The 17,668-nt window shown below is 43.8% G+C and overlaps 1 protein-coding gene across 7 annotated transcripts in view; it reads left to right on the top strand.

Annotated features, from left to right (window-relative positions):
- The first annotated feature begins 7,049 nt into the window (after positions 1-7,049).
- The window catches only part of GABRB2 (gamma-aminobutyric acid type A receptor subunit beta2), a 114,446-nt gene continuing 103,827 nt past the window's right edge, over positions 7,050-17,668 (top strand). For 2 of the 7 annotated variants that reach the window (XM_081899160.1, XM_081899156.1), the window contains exons 1-4: positions 7,050-7,558; positions 8,565-8,798; positions 8,935-9,026; positions 10,078-10,145. In XM_081899160.1, coding sequence (XP_081755286.1) covers positions 8,722-8,798; positions 8,935-9,026; positions 10,078-10,145 — 237 coding nt within the window. In that variant the 5' untranslated portion in view covers positions 7,050-7,558; positions 8,565-8,721. Of the gene's footprint in view, positions 7,658-8,564; positions 8,799-8,934; positions 9,027-10,077; positions 10,146-17,668 lie in introns of all 7 variants that reach the window. The other 5 variants (XM_081899158.1, XM_081899161.1, XM_081899162.1 and 2 more) reach the window with 5 other exon arrangements.

The following is a 17,668-nucleotide window of genomic DNA, read 5'->3' as shown; positions in this document are numbered from 1 at the left end:
AGCTGTTTTTACCGTTAGACGGTTAATAAAAACTTGGATTCAATATGAAACTGGATATATATTTGAAATCCCCCCCCCCAAAAAATGGGACATAATGCAGCCCATTAGGAATGTGCTTACCTACCTACTCTTGTAGCCAATCAAGTTGTTCATAGAAACAACAAAAAATTATCTATTACTTCAAAGTAATATGAAGTTGCAATTCTATAGTCAGCCAGATATTGCCATCCTTCCCCCCCCCCTTATTATTTCACTAAAGCACCTTTATCTAATTCTGATACTTCTCCATATCTGTGCAGCACTCACATCCACCTGAATTGGCATTAATTTGCAATCATGCTCACTGAAGGCTCTGTGCACCTCACCAGCACATCAAATGTCAATAAAATCCATTAGCTTATTCTCAAGTAACACTTGAGTGCAGCAACTGAGACTAGTTTTAGAAGGGTTCAGGTCACAATTTGAATTTATTCTGTAAGAACCAAAGTAGACATGACAGCACCAGACCCTTTTGTTTAATTCCAGGTCTCTCTGTATAAAAACATGTCATCCTGGGATACGTGAGGGACACAAGGGTATACAATTACACACACAAAAAGTAGAGATGCTCTAGCACTTAGCTACATAAATTCCTTACTCTCACTAAAACCAATGAAACAATATTATTATTGATACATTTCCCTGAAGTAGCAGGATGTCCTCAGGCAGGCTTTGGAAGCAGTTAAAAAAACAAAAAGGGAAGAAAGATACAAATTACAATATACAAAAGGAGGGAAGTTACAAAGATACAAATTAGTTTCAGTTTGGGACAGTTTACTGGGCTTGCAGAGTAAGGATTGTATATGTGTGGTGCAACCCTACGCATTTTTACTTAGAAGTAATATTTAAGGGAAGTTGCTTGCTATGCCATTGAGGGGGGGGGGGGAATCATTTTATATTGAAACTGTTATGCCAAGACTTCACAGCCAAATGGGCAACTTTCCTGTCTTTGACAGAATCTCAACTTATAAACATTGTGGTCACTTTTGAAAAATTGTTGGATGCTCAATAATAAGTACCACCACACTAACTGAGCCACATGATGTCAGAGGCCCCACGGCCCCATGTACAGTACCGTCTAGATGTGATCGGAAGACCTTCTCATCTTGCCTCCCTTTCTTCTTCTCACTGCATATGGAGCTAAGATAGTAATGATTTATTGAACAGATCATTCTAGTTATCAATAAATACTTGCTCACGAGGCTACTAGCAAAACAAGGTTAAAAATATAATACATAATAATTGAAACCAACAAATAAAGCAGTGTCCCTCTCCCCCCCCCCCAATGTAGGCCACATGAAAATTGCTGAGGATCATTACAGACCATGTAATGATTTTTCTGCCTGCCGTGCTAGATACTGTATGATTTTTAACTGGATATGCTGAGTGATGCGCGCGAACCACTGGTGATCTACACCAAGGTCTACACTGGTGGTCTACACTAAGCCCATGGACGTTTCAGGAAAGCCTCCCTGGGAAAACTATTTCATGGCTGGGGTGCTACTGCCAGCCCTGTGCCTTCAAGCCCACTGCAGGCATCTCCCTGGCAGCCACATGTCACACTTCACTTGCAAGGGGACCAAGAGCAGGGCCCCCAAAGAGGATCTTAAGTTTTGGGTACACATATACATTTTGGGTGCTCTGATGGTGTTTCCTGCTTGGCAGGGGGTTGGACTCGATGGCCCTTGTGGTCTCTTCCAACTCTATGATTCTATGATTCATATATGGGAAATGGCCTTTCAGGTAATCTGGCCCCAAGTCCAATGCCAGGTCAAAGCCTGCAAGAACTCATACTCTTTTAAGAATTGCACAAGGAAAACACTGAAACAGATGGATTTTTTCCTTCTTTACTAGCCTTCCCAAGCCTGGTGCCCTCCAGATGTTTTGAACTACAGCTCCCATCAGCACCAGTCAGCATGAGAATTCTGGTAAAATATACCTATAATGCACAAGTTTCCCCCAATAGTTGGGGAAGACTATTCTGTACAATACTTCAAGGAACAGGGTACCAGGAGTCCGGACATGGCAATGCGCAGAAGGAGAATAGAAGGGGAAGCTAGAGACACATGGAAAAATTGTCATGCAGTGGTTTTCTGGCTCTTCCCTTGACTAGCCAGATGCAGCAGAAGAGAGGAAGGGGGTGTTGCTAGGCAACAGCCTCATGTCTATAGAGTCATCCTCTCCTGTAGGTGGAGAAAGAGGGTAAGAAAGGACATGAGGCAAGTGTGACCTAGGACAACAAATGTTTTCCCTCAACCACCTAACCTCATACCTATAGTCACATACTAACAGTAAGTAAATCAGAGAAACGTATCACTGACTGTCACCATGTCCGCTGGACCTTAATAATCAACACTCATTAATTTTTATTTTTATTTTGCCCACCAGTCATTTTGGTAATAAACCAATCCATCATAAAACCCCAGCAAAACCACTTGATATGTTCTGCTGTGCTCTATGATATTAGTAAGTTTTCACAGGCACTTGAAACAAAAACTTTATTTTATTATTAGTATATCCCATCACCTAGAATTCAAAACCTAAAAGAAAAGACTGTTTCCAAATCAGGCTAAAAAAGGAAGATTCTTTTATCTCATAAGTGCATAAAGAGAAAAGGAAACATGCATGCTCTAGTTACCAAATTTTAGAAGTCCTACAGAGGCCATTTCACTGCCCAAGAAGGCTTCCATTGCAAGAGCTGTAGGCCAACCATGTGCTCCATAGGGCAGAAAAGAGAGAAAGCAGGAAAAGAACCAGAGAGAGAGACGCTATTGCATCCATCCTTTGATAGGGAAAAGCCTTCAGGATTGTGCAAAACAGAACCCACACATACCTTTGAAACAATACCTTATAAAGCCATGAGAGCAGTGGCCATGAGAAGTGAGGAAGGCACATATTACACCAAGAACCCAAGTGAGTGAAACATACTTTTGATTGGTGACAAACTTACTAACAGTTGAACCAGAAATTCAATGAAGGGTAAATTTTCTATCTGACAATTCTCTTGCCCAACCAGACCCTCCAGCTACTGCTTAGGTGACATATATAGGAAACCACATTCCCTTGGGATGGGCAGGTTATTGGCTGCCTCTTAAAATTGAGTTTAGGCCTTTTAAAAATAAACTAAAAGCCAATAATAACAAGCTGGCCAAACCTTAGCTTTCAAACATGGCCAATACTGACTCAGTTCATCAGAGCAAATAGGCAAGAGTATTGCCAATTAGCTTGCAAAGGAGCCGAGATGTACTGCAACATATTGCACTTTGATTTAGCCAACTCGATTCTTGAACAGCTTAATAGCAAATAAGGCTGTTGAGGAAACTTCAGTAGAGGTGAAATTGACAGGAACAAAAGCAAAGGTCACATTTGACAGTGGGAAGGAGGCATCAGTTTTTAGAAGTGGCTCCCACTCAACACAAGAGGGTTGGCAGGTCTTGTATACCACAGAAAATGAAAGAAGATTGCAATGCAAATAGAACAGAGGAAAATAAATTCTTAAGAGTCACTAATGAATTGCTGTTGCACATTTTTTAAAAGCAACTATTCCAAAGATGACAACTAAAGAGCCAGGGAAAAAAGGTTAAAATTCAAACCTGAAAGCGACTGCTGCTGAACAATTTCCACCCACCAACTGCATTTCATGGAAACTATACCAAAATGAATGCAATTGTATAGCAGGTAGCACTGGGTAGATGTCACTCAAGGTGGTTTAAAAAGTGCAGATGTTTGGCAGGTAATTTGATCCTGTGGATCAACTTCAGTGGTATAAACAATGTACCATGCTTGCTGCTGTTTATATGTCTCCTGGATGTGTCCACAACCAAAATACAGGGGTACCTCAGGTTACAGACGCTTCAGGTTACAGACTCTGCTAACCCAGAAATAGTACCTCGGGTTAAGAACTTTGTTTCAGGATGAGAACAGAAATCGTGGGAGGCCCCATTAGCTAAAGTGGTACCTCAGGTTAAGAACAGTTTCAGGATAAGAATGGACCTCCAGAATGAATTAAGTTCTTAACCTGAGGTACCACTGTACATGGTTGTAAGCACACCTCCCAGCTGAGCAACAAGATGGGGGGGGGGCAGGAAGGGGAACAGAGGAGGCTGAATTACTCAACTCTGTCATTTGAACATTCTGCTAAGGACGCTGTCAGGAATCCAAGTTATTCAACCCTGGCTGCCCCTAAGCAGGGTACTCAGTCGGAAAACGTGTAAACATCTCAACTGAAGGATAGCTTCTAGTACAGCCAAGGTGCTCCCAGTTTGAAATAAAGTTTGTGCCCAACCAGCTAATTCTGCCCCCAGCTGCTTGTTGACCTTCAAAAAGGTCAAAGGGAAACAGTTTATTTCCTGTCAGTTTCTCCCGTCCCCATATTCAGTGGGGAGACATGCATTTCTGTTAGCTGAATGGCAGGTTTCTGGAAGGCTGGGGAAGAAGATGACTTTGCTGCCCAACTACAACCCAGCTCCTTTCTTAGCTACTTCTTATATAGCCTTTGGTCAGATGGCATGGAGTTAAAGATCTTCACACAGCCTCCCCAAAGCAGGAGTTCGGATGAGCTTCAAGTTTAAAATGGATCCTGTGGAAAATATAATGGCAGATGATTCAGTCATGTGAATAGCTCAAATTTCACAGGAGTAAACTTTGAAGCCATTTCGGAGGTATGCAAAGAGCTATGAATTTGGGAGCTCCTCCATATAGAGGGTGAGGTATCTATAGAGACTATCCATAACCAAAAAGAAGAAAGAAAGATGTAGCCTCAGAGTCAATTTGTAAAGTTCAAAATTATACCCAGGAAAACTTGCATCAGGAATCTGTTCAGGTTGCTGTCTTCCATGGCTGCTTGTCCAATAGCCAGGAAATCCAGAACAATATTCTTAATTGTTGTTGCCAGCTGGTTCAGTATGCACATATGTTTTTTTCTAGCCTCCTCCCTGCCTGAATATAGTTGTCCCAGGACTATTTCCTCCCTGTTCATCTTTGCCTCTTTCATATTGCTTTTCACCACTTACAGTAGCTTTTCATACTGCTGAAGCTGTTTCCACTGTTGTGGCACACCAACTTTAGCCTGGACCTCTTGTTGCATGACCCTTTAACTTGGATTCTCCATTCCTGCCATCTTGGCAGAGCAACAACTCCCTTTACACATATCATTTCCCTTTCCAGCAGTATCCTTTGCAGCTTCAGAAATCCCCATAGTTCTGCAGAGTGGCAACTAGGTCACATGGATTGAGTATGTTCCAAGGCCAGCTCCTCCTCCTTGCTGTTGGAAATAACCTGCCCAGTAAAGGATTTCAGGGGGTTACTCATCGTTCCTGTGGTTAGGATCCCAAATGGAAGCTGGATAGTGCTCCGGAGCTCCCTTGAACGCTGGCAACTGAAGGAGAGAGTCAAAGTGGCTTGGCCAGTGGAAGGTCCCACAACGCTGTTTGGGGGCGACGGTGAATTCAAGGTGCTGTGAGCCAGCAAACCGCTCAAGATGAGCACATGCTTATCTATTGCCCACAGCTCCCCATTCATTCAAATGATGCCACATCAAATGATGTGGCTAGTTCAGTCAGTAGAGCAGGAGGCTCTTAATCTGAGGGTTTGTGGGGGTGAGCCTCACACTGGGCGAAAGATTCCTGCATTGCAGAGGGTTGGACTAGTGATGGCCAAACTTGGCCTTCCAGCTGTTTTGGGACTACAATTCCCATCATCCCTGACCACTGGTCCTGCTAACAGCTGGAGGGCCAAGTGTGGCCATGATCCTCCAATTCTATGATTCCATTCCAACTGCTGTTTGGTTTTGTTTGGATCGCAAGGGGACTGTCTTCCAAGTAACGGGAGTTCCAATCTCAGGTCTGCCGCCCGAAGCCATTCGCAGACTCCGGAGCTCCGCTGCCAAACGAGCTGGCGCTACTGCATTGGGCGCGTGTGTGACGGACGGACTGCGCAGGAGAGACCCCGGAGAGCCTTCCCGCTCGACACTTGCGCCACCATAAGAGGCGGTTGTGGAGTCCAAATAAAAAGCCTCAGCTTAAAGCGGGCTCCCGGGGACAGGACCTGAGCTAAAAAAAATGTGCTTCCCAGTGTGGAAGACGCGGAGTCTCTCTCTTTGCTCTGCGGGGACTGCCGTTCTCCCACCTGAGCTCCCACCATGTTCTTCGCTGCCTACACTCCTTCCCCCTGCTTCCGCCCGCCTGGGGGCACCTCACACACCCACCCCGCTATGCAGAAACGCGGGGAGTTCTCCTGCCTCACGCGGACATTTTGCGCCCCCCCCTTTCCGCCCGCCGCCTTGGCACTCAGCAGCGGTGGGCGGGCAGGACTGTGTTGCGCCACGCGAGGCCGCTTCTTCCCGCCTGCGGCCTCCGCTCTGGAGCAGCCCCGCGCCTCAGGTGAAGCGCCTCAGCTGAGAGAGAGAGAGGGAGCCGCCTCCCCTTCTCGGGCCGCGCCGCTGAGCGCTGCGGTAGCCCGTCTCCTCAGGCCGCCTCTGCAAGGCAGTGCAGCTAGACGTGCTCAACCAGAGAGCCAGGCTGCCGCCGCCGCCGCCGCTCTTCTTCCCTTCATGTCCCCCCGCCATCGCCTCACGCCCGCTTCCCGCCCCTTCCAGCCAGGCCTGGGCTCCTGAAACGGGGCAGGCCTTCCCTGAGGAAAACGACCCGGCTTTGTTCATTCCGGGGCAGCCGAGAGGCGCCTTGCTATTACGTCTGAAGCGGCCTGAGCTTGTGTGTGTTGTGTGCTTGTAATGGCAGTTTCGGGCTGGGGACGGCCCAGTGCGGGAGAATGGCTTCCAGCCTTTCCCGAAAAGCCGAGCCTAGGCAGCCAGCAGGCAAAAGGCGGGGAGGTGGTGGTGGAGGAGGCCGGGGCTGGAAACCCGCCTGCCGCGGTCTGTGTGTGCGGAATGACTAAACGTTTATTGAGGAGCTACCCGAGGCTCTCGGCGTCTCCTACACAAGCACAGTTCACCTCTCTCTGCCGCCGCCGCCGCCCTCCGCCTCCCGCGGCGTGGAACGCCCCCCCCCCTTCCGCCCCGTTCTCCTCTCCTCTCCCTGCTGCTGCTGCTGCTGCTTCTCCTTCTCTCTCCCCTGTAGCGAATTAGAGATTTCGTGGCTTAATTGAGGAATCCAAGTGTTTCTGCCTAATTCCAACCTTCCCCGCCCCCCCCCCGCCCCGCGCGCCTCGCTTCTCGTGCTATCCCCGGCAAGGCGAGCACTTCAGCCCCGCACCCCGCATCCGTTCAATGAAGCAGCACAGATCCACGGCGGCTCCAAGTGGGTTTTTGCAGGACGAGAAGGAGGAGGAGGAGGTGGCGGCGGCGGCGGCGGTGGAGGAGGAAAGGAGCTGGCGGCGGCGGCAGCAGCAGCAGCAGCAGCAGGCATCTTTGCAAGGAAGCCTTTCGGGTCTAGCTCGGCTTCTGGGGATTTAAGTGTCACTCAAAGCATCCCCAAATCAGCTCGCTGCTCCTCTGCGCTTTCTTCGCGGGCATCGATTCGAGCCCTGAGCGGTGCATTTCTGCAATTTCCTACCAGGGAAGGTAAGGAGGCTGTGAGTGCCAAATGCACCACGGCGGCGGCGGCGGCAGCAGCAGCAGCAGCAGCAGCATGGTCACTGACAGCCTAGACTTCTCGTCCGGGTAACTTCCCCTCTTGCCCTCTTCCAGCCCCCCACCCCACCCCACCTTTCCTAGGAATGGTGGTGGTGCATTTAGGCACGATGTGGTAGTGCATTTAGGCACGATCGCCTTCTCGCATTGCCCCATCCCTTCTTATAGATGCTCGATCTCCTTAGGTGGAATAATAATAATACAATAAAAACCGAAAAAAGAAAGACGTGGCCTTTTGTCTCAGCCTCTTTGCATGGTGTTAAGGCTCTGTAGATCCTACTTTTTACTTTTTTCCGGTGTAAAGAATCCTGAGCATCGCAGGACCCACGACGTCATCCAGCGATCCCCCGCTCTTAATTTCTGTGCCACCCAAGACCACCTCTCTCTCTCTCTCTCTCTCTCTCTCTCTCTCTCTCTCTCTCTCTCTCTCTCTCTCTCTCTCTCTCTCTCTCTCTCTCTTTCTCTTTTTCCAGGCGCTCAGGCAACCATCTCACCCCTACCAAGAAACTCGTCATCATCTCACATCCCCCCTTCCCCCAAATGCTATAGGCTGAGCCCTTTCCAGCCACCCATTGCTAACTCGGGCCCCCTCCCCCCCGCGATTTCACCCACCATTTGCTATTCCCAAAGAGCATAAAGTCTAGCTTTTCCCCCTCCCCCATGTGCACGCCTTGCATTCCCATTTTAACCTCTTTTTCCTTCCGTTCCTAATCCGATTTTGCACATTTCCCCATTTAAACTAGGTTGCAAAACTGCTGTAACCTGCAACTCTTGAAACTTCCTCGGTTGTTGAAGTCTATGTTATTTTACTCAAAAGGACAACAACAAAAAACAACCTCTTAATCCTTTTGTGGATTACTCTCTTTTTTAAAATAATGCATTTCCTTCTTCCCCTTTAATTTTTTTCTTTCCTCCTTTCCTTCTTTTTTTTGGCAAGGAAATTTGCTCCATCTCCAGCAGCAACCACTGCTCCTTTTGATGTTGTGGTACGCCGTGCGCATGCGCTCCACATTAGAATTACTGCACTGGCTAGAATAAGTTGGATCGCTTCTTCTCTTCCACTGAAGCCCTAAATCATATCAAAAGCTAAAGGGATGCTGAGAGTCCGGGAAAAGGGTTGCTTTGGAATTTGGTCGTTGCCCTTAATCATAACAGTGGTGTGTGCACAGAGGTAAGTGGCCAAAGGGTCTCTCTTTTTCGCCTTCACTTTGAATTGTACTGTATAACTGGGAGGTGCAGAATGCATCTTGCGAGATAGAGACAAGGGAAACCGCTCTCTCCTCATGTCTTTTTACCCCTTTCTTTAGTGCTAATGATCCCAGCAATATGTCCCTGGTAAAAGAGACCGTGGATAGACTGCTGAAAGGCTACGACATTCGGCTGAGGCCAGATTTCGGAGGTAATTCGATTGCTTTTGTAGAAAAGCCTGCTCCACGCTCAGGCTGTCCCTTCTCCGGAGTGTGTGTGTGTATGTGTGTGTGTGCGCGCACGCGTGTGTGTGTTTTCAACGTGGTGTGAGCGCTGCTCCTGCTCTGCATCTATGTTGCCATTTTCTGAAGCTCGACCCAAAGTTAAGCCAATTGTTCCCCAATTTCCCTTAGCCCAGAACGGCCGTGACACGGTCCTTTAAATCTCCTCGTGTGTGTGTGTGTCTGTCTATATTTGTATGTTTGTGTATCTATACATACAGTACTTAGTCTCGTGTGCGTTGATTACCTATTAACGCGTAATTAAAGCTTGGCTAATTGGCTTTATGGAGATGCAAATCTCCTAAGTTTCCCCAGCATCCGTGTCACCAAGCCTGGTGTGCTGTGCCTGTGGCCACAGTAAACATTTCTCCTTTTTTTGAGTACAGGATGTTCGGCTAAGCGAGATGAAAATGTCATTCTGCTCCCCGTGAGCTGTGCGTTGGGGAGCAGGTTTCCGCGTCGTTTGTGCTTGTGTATGCTAAACGGGGTCCTTGGACCCTAGCTGAACGTATGTGGCAGCCGCTAGTACAGACGGCACTCTGCTGTTACTGGGCTCCGAGGAGCGTGCGGTTCCGAGAGCCCCGTAAAGTCCTCCTTGAATCCCGAGTCAGCGTCCCTCTCGCTCGGCTTCGCCCTGCTTGCAAGGGCTCGGCTAACCGGACTGAGCCCGTGCAGCAAGCAGGAACAGAAGCCTCTGGGTTGAAACTCACACTGCAAGTCTAGTGGGGTGTATCTCCGGCCAGCCACTTAAAGACACTTTACCCTATTATTAACACACGTGTGTGTGTGTGTGTGTGTGTGTGTGTGTGTGTGTGTGTTATATAAAGCACCCGTTGCTGACGGCGATCCTGGAAACGCTGCAAGGCAAACTCGTGGCTAAAATGAAAGCCCTGCTGCCCCACCCCTTCTTCAGTCCGAATAATGCTTGCATGAATGAGTTAAATTGTGAGAGATCACAGTGCAGACCATCTTGTGTTGCAGGTCCCCCTGTGGCTGTTGGCATGAACATAGACATTGCCAGCATAGACATGGTGTCAGAAGTCAATATGGTGAGTATTTCATTTATCTTTCAGTCCATCTCCCCCCAAACCAGCTTTTACAAGGGTCTGTGGAACCAATAACTGTGAATGCAGGTTCTGACTTTATAGCTTTTATTTCTCATTTACCACCAATGTGCACCAGTGCTCTCCAGTTAATTAGGCCATCTCTCCACCCCACCCCCCCACCCCCAATTGGGTGCCTGCGTCTTCTCTATATAGATGTCAGAAAGCAGTGTGAAATAATTTCTCAAGCTATTGATTTTGGGCTATTTTTATCTGAAACGTCTGAATAAGAAAAATGCTAGTAACCTATGGTATTTTGGGGAAATCCATAGAATTGCTAGAATGAGTTTTAGGAGGCCTCTTGTACAGCCACTGAAATAAACCGTTGTCCTTCAGATTAACATCTGCAAGTTTATTCCAAAAGGCTTTTAAACACTACGACTTTTAGTGTGTAAAAAGCTGGTACGATTATTATTATTTTTGACAGTCTTAGTATATAGGAGAGACCATTTCAGACATATAGTTAAGTGCTACTGAGAGACTTAGAGGAACAATAGTGGCCTCCTTTTGCTTCATGCAGGAGCGCCCCCTGCTGACATCGATTTGCACAACAGTTCAGAATATTTTAACATTTTCACCATGTATTTGGGACAGTTTAATTGTTTCAGTTACTATTGGGAGGCATGGGGATTGAGATGAATGTTGTGCACCCAAACATAAAGTTGTAATTAGGTTGATGAATGCAGTTTTTAAATGTTGCATGAACGCTTCATATAAGTTTATTGCCAGTTCTCATGTGTAAAGCCATACTATTAAATGAAAGTACAGAGGGTGAAGAGATGGGTGTGTAAATATGTTGGAATGGGACCTGGATCGCATAAAATGTTGTCACACTTTGTCTTGCATATCTTTGGCCTTCCATTTTTAAAAATGGTTGTAGAAGCCATGTAATCACACTGAAAAGTTTGTTGGGAAGACTGCCCCATTATAGCACGCTACACTTGAGGCAAGTTTTTATTATTTTTATTTTATTAAAACAAAACTTCTTGCATAGTGATTGAGTTATCTGTAAGACTAGTTAATCTAGAGTTGCTAAAACACTTTTAAATATATTTATAAGATAGCCTCATCATATATCCATTACTCAGGCGGCAGACCACTAATAAAGGAAAGAAAGTAACAAAAAGCACTAGGGTTAAATTCTTTTGAACTTTTGGTTTTCATTTGCAGACTGTGTTGAACCTTAATATCCATTGTGTTTGTTAAAGGATCACAGTAGCTTAGCATTGTAAAATATGGAAGACTGTGCTTTAATGAGATAACCAGGCAAATTATAATGACATGAAATTGTGTCAGCTCAGTTTCATTAATGAGTGAGACCTAGAGTTCAAATAGAAAATGTTCAATTTAAATTACAGATAACCACCCCACCCCCACGCACTGTGTTTACATTTTTTTTAATGATTGCTTTGGATATTTGGCTCTATTGCATATTAGCATGACATGAATTAACACTCGGTGACATTGTCAGGGTGTGATACTTTTCCTTCAGAAGTTATTAATGTGTCTTTGTGATAGGCACAATCTTCCAAACTTTGAAAGAACAATTCAATTTCTAATGTATCGAGAAATGGTTGTGTAAATATTAGATCTTTGCATGTTTCATGTTTAGGGACTTTGTTGTACCATGTCGGAACCTGATCACTAAGGCTATGCATAATCCAATTCCTTCTTCCCGAAAGTGATCCTAAGCTATACTATGTCTAGTGAGAGGCGCTGGACTTTGAATTTAATTCACTGTCACGTGAACATATTCCAGCATGCTCCTAGTGTTTCGTCTATATGTCTAGAAATGGCAGATTATATTTTTGAAATCGGCCCACTACTTAGTAAAACTAACCTTAGTCACACATACCATGTTTTAATGCCTTTTTGGAAATATTAACATTTATTTTGTCCAAGAGTCTCATACTTTACAAACCTGATCTGCAAGACTGGTGTTAAAATGAGAACCTGTTCTGATCTGAAGGCTGGAACTATTCTGTTTTGTTAAGAAGATTATGCAGTCTGTTAAGTATCCTCCAGAAGTTTGAATGTTGGAACTTTGGTATCAGAAATGGTCTCTATATACTGATGAAGAATGAACATAATGTGAAAAACAATATTCATAGTCCTACTTAGACAGTACTCTTTTTTAAAAAACAACAACCACCTGTTTGGAAAAAATGAATTTGGCCTCATAAGGCTTCTTTTAATCAGATGAAAGATAAAAAATTGTCAGTAAACTTAGTTCATGAGATGGTGGGAATGTGCCTGTGCCAAGGACAACACAGAGTTTCTTCACTTTCCTGCAATGTGATCTGATTCATTTTAAAAAATAGAGGTTGCAATCCTATACACACTTGCCTGAGAATAAGTCCCATTGAACTCAATGGAGTTTAATTCTGCAGAGCTTGTTCTCTGACATTTTGTCATAGAAGGCCTTACTGTTTCTGTGTGGGTTTTAGTCGCCATGCTGTCACTTACTTTGGCAGTGCATAAATTGATATTGTCATTATAGGTTGCTGCAGACCGAATAATCTTAACCCCTTCCTCTTCCTACATAAGAGCCCACATTAACCATGGTTTAGACCAGTGTTTCCCAAACTTGGGTCTCCAGCTGTAGTTGGACTACAACTCACATCATCCCTAGCTAGTGGTCAGAGATGATTGGAATTGTAGTCCAAAAACAGCTGGGGCCCAAATTTGGAAAACACTGGTTTAGACTAACTGGTGTTTGTCTCTTACCAGAATTAGAAGCTACTTTCAAATCCTAGTTAAGGTCAATCCTCAGTTAATATTAACCCTAATTGCAACTGGTGCCAACTAACAATTACTTAAAACTGGTAACAAGAACTAGAGCAGAAGAGTGTAAGGGCTGCAGGGAAGAGAAGCACATGGTACCATGGACAGCTCCTGGTCATTCACTATTGTTAAGCCTACAATCCAATGCAATACTTTGGAATCAGCCCATTGAAATTAATGGGACATGCTTCTGAGTAGATATGAGTAGCCTTGTGCTGTACAAGATTGAGTGTGTGTCCTTTTTATACTGGGCTTGTCTGGTCAAAAGCATGAGTGACAGTTTCAAAGGTGTTTTGCTTCATTTAGAGTTTCACTTACATTTCATTGAAACTAGTGGTCTTTCACCGCCCGCACCCCCCCCAAAGTCTAAAGTAAAATATTCAAAATGTTGTACAAATTACTGTCTGGCACAGCTAAACCTTGGCATGTGTGACAAAATAGAAGATTTACAGCGTGATCCTAAGCATGTGAACTCAAAAGTGAGCTCCACTTTTTCCTAGCAAGTGTTTTATGTTTGCAGCCTTACACACACACACTTGCCTGCAGTAGGCCTCATTGGATGCAGTAAGATTTACTCCTGAGTAAACATTCATAGAATTGGGTTGTTGGCTACAAGTATCCAGTTGTCAATAGTAACACCAATATTATTAAACGATAGAAAATTTTAGCCCAGGTTTTTTGAACATAGTTGTCACGTAATATCTTCTAATTGTTCATCTAATGTTCGGTCTAATGTATTGTTGGCCTTATATTTGTCAGTAAATGCTGATGCAGAACCATATCTTGAGAAGATATGAGGATTATCACATACACACACACACACACACCCTCTCCTCTGCCCTCCCTCCAGTCCTGGATATTATATTGGTAAAGAATGTACAAGAACAATGCAGAAGTGAAGAGAGTGGAGATCTATCCAAAGCAGCATATATGTATCAGTATACATATCAGTATACAATCTGAGTGACATGTGAGAGTGGCATATGAGAGCAAGCACACATTTCCAGTAAACAGACTTATTGACAAGGAGTGGTTTTTTTGTTTTTAAAAAGAACTTAATTAATTTGTCAGGGTGTTGCCAGTTTATTTTTGTTCAGCAATAAAAATGTGCCTTTTTTTTTTAATCTGGCACTGACAATCTAGTTGCCTTTCCTCACATGTGTTTCTGTTGGCGATAAATAACATTTTCCCAGCACTCAAATGGCAGTATTTCATTGCTGGAAAAATGTGATTTCCTCTGCAGATTGGGACATATTCCAATAGTTTTTGTAGTTTGAAGTTATGAATTTCTGCCATTTGTGACCTTATTTACAGCTTTATTACTTCAAAGGCTTAGTACCACTTCTATATCAAGCAAGTATATTAAAAACAGGAATGATAAAACAAATGCTGAACACCAGGAAGAACACCCCTTGCTCCACCAGCTTCTTTTGAAACATGTCCCTCCCCATTTTTAAATATAGTTTATTGCAGACAGTGTGCTCCAACTCTACCACACATGCATATCACTGTTCCCACCCCACCCCATTTTTTTTAAGCCTCTCTCCTTTGTGAGCTAACAGCGTACACAAGAAGGTTCAAATATGTCTTGTGCAATCCTGACAACGAAAAAGTGATTTTTGGCAGCAGTTACACCACTGAGAATACTTTTGAATAGTTGACTTTGTACCTAGTTGTCAATAATTTATGTTTATCATTCTATCTTGAATGGCACTAGCTCTCTTGAGATTGAAAATATTACTGTTACTATTTTATAACAAATAATATAGCCTAGCTCAGAAATTTTGTTCAGCCAAGTGCATTATCCTAGAAATGTATGTTAGGATAGATAATGTTTGCTGTTAACTATGCAGGTGGGCATAATTTATCCATAGTGCATTTCACAGCTGCGGCTAAGTGAAGAGGGCTCTTGTAATATTTTGGAACTTTTTAATCATCTAAGTAACTTCAGCAGGAAACACAATTCAGAGATGAACCTGCATGCTTGAATTCAAACAATGGATTCCCATGGAATTTCTGAGCGCCCCTTCCCCACTGGATTCTGGAGCAGAAAGAATTGGATTTCCAAATCCAGCAGAAGTTGTGATTGGTTCGCTGGTTGCTTTTGAAGAATCTTCTTGGCTCCCACATGAACAGATTTCACTGGTTGCTAAATTTAGAGACCATTGCAATGGTTTCTATCTGCAAAGTACAAATCATCATTTTCTTCTGAGGATTCATATGAAGGGAGCTGAAGGGGAGGACTAGAATAAACAACATGCAGGTTAAAGCCTTTGCAGAGGCCAGAAAAGCTCCAGTGTACACATAAGATAGTCAAAGTTGAACTGATGTGTATGTATGTTTAAACTACACAAGTATTTAAGATACCCAAATATAGGGAATCCATCCTCCCTCCAAAGTTCACCTGAGCTTGCAGTTCATTTGCCTCAGCACCTACTGCCCCTGGTGTAGTGTTCAGCTGATTTGCCCCTTCCCATGCATTCCCAAACTTAGTTTGCAATAGTGAGGAAGAAATTGATGGTACATATGACTGTTGACACCAGTTGACACTCTGAAGGCCTCCAAACATGCTTGGTCCTTCTATACGCTGTGTGTCTGTACTTTCTAAATCCATTTGGCTCAATTCATTCAACTAGGAGGAGTTCAAATGACATACCCCAGTAGTCTTGGTGGCATGTTCAGAAGCCTCAATTGTGTTGTTTCCCTAGCAAACCTAGCTTAGCAGTCAAAGAGTAAGAAGAGAGGTCCTCTTGTAGTTCATGGATAGGCTACGTTTCAGGAAGCAAAGAGTAGGGATAAATGGACAGTTCTCTGAAGTGGAGCAAAGATTACTATTGGGACTTGTGCTTCTTAACCTGAAGCGAGTGGTGAGGTAGCCATGTTTGCAGATGATACTAAATTGTTCAGGATTATTAAAAAGAGATTGTGAAGAGCTCTGAAAGGACCTCTCCAAACCTGAGTGAGTGGGTGATAAAATGGCAAATGCAATTCAATGTGAACAAGTGTAAAATGGTAAGCAGAGATCTGGAGAAAAGGGTGGAATGGATGAATAAGTTGGCAGGATGGTTCCCTGGGCACTTGACTTACGATATTTCAGAGACCTCTCAGATAAAGTCTTTTCGCCCATTTAATTCTCTCAGACAGTATAAAAAGATCAGATTCATTCACCTATTAGCAGATTGAACCATTGTAAGAAAATGAGCCCCAGTGTTTCCAGAAAGAAGTGGGAAAGAAGACTGCCATGATGGGGGTTGTCTGTTGTTAGCCAGGACTATACCATTTGCCTATCAGGACTGACCCACATCCTAACTTTAATAAGGGTACCTAATCAATAACATTACAAACCCTTCTGTAGCAATTTAGAGGCTATCAAGTTTCTTTTAAATGAGCTCTCAAGCTATTTGTTGCTGCTACAAAGTTAACATGCCTATTCTGGAAACTAAATTTGCTGCTGAAACAATTAAACTTATACATAGATGTTGCTGCTCCTATTGTAATAGTTATACTGTGGGTAGACAACAAAATATTTAAACATTTTGCCCTCTCTATCATATTTGCATTAACACTTAGCCATTGGAAAAACAACACAGGAAACAAGCAATATACGGTAACTACAAGGACTTTGGACACTGCACTGGCATTAATGGCTTTTACTGATTATTATAGTATTAATTATATGGTCATCGTACTGGTCTTTAATTGTATGATTGAGTCTTGGACATGACTTTAAGGCTGAAGAATCTGATAAGTTTCCTGTGGTTTATGTATGCCATTATGCTGTTTGTGGTCATATGAGTAATGCAGAACAAACTGGAACAATACAGTGAGCGATTCCTTACATTTAACAAAGCCAGAGTAAATTATTAAAAATTACAATTGGCTTGAAATTGGCTCTCACTAGGAATTTGGTGCCTGCCACCTACAAACTCCTCTCTCCCAGCTGTTCCTTGTGTGCTGTGATGTCACAGAATGTTGGAATATTCAGAAATACTTGAACTGGTGAGTGGAAATTCCACTAAGAGAAATACTGGCAAATAATCCAGTTTCTGTGAGCCAGATATCCTGTAGAAGCATAAGTGTTGTTTTTTAAGTCGTGTGTGTGTGTGTGTTATGGGTTTGACTTTCTTCATACCTTTTAACACTCAGAGCAGGCAAGCCTGCCCAATGAGAGTTGGCTCTCATGGCTGAAGGGCATTTTAGAAAGACAGATGTGTTCTGGGAGTCAGGCTTATTTATGTGAATAATTTCTATCTGACATTTCTTCTGAAGAGGTCAAAGTGACTAACAAAACAAAAATCCAGAGACCAGTTGCTTAATATAGCAGTCCACAGCCCAAATGCTTCCTAAAAAAGAATGTTTTTTCCAACTTGCAAAAGGAGATGGTGTGATGGGTTTCCTTTGGAAGGGGAGTTTCCAGAGCTTAGGCACAGCTGTTGAAAAGGCCCCCTCCCTGGTATCAACCAAGCCCTATCTGTTTGAGAAGAGTTAACTTTTAAATTTAAGCAGGAGCTTTGAAGAGACTGTTGAACAATGATATTTCTTCTTAATAATCTGAGACACGAACGAGTCTTTTGCTGATGCACCATCCCCATTGCATGAGCTGTGATTAAACCAGGAAATCTCTAAGGAGGAATCATTTTCTGTTTCATCTTTATTGGGAAATCACGGTTGCAAACTTTGGAACA

The sequence above is a fragment of the Podarcis melisellensis genome (genome assembly GCF_964234715.1).
Source record: "Podarcis melisellensis genome assembly, chromosome: 2".
Classification (NCBI taxonomy): domain Eukaryota; kingdom Metazoa; phylum Chordata; class Lepidosauria; order Squamata; family Lacertidae; genus Podarcis; species Podarcis melisellensis.
Note: the sequence above shows the minus strand (reverse complement) of the source record. Positions and strands in the feature narration are given on the sequence as shown.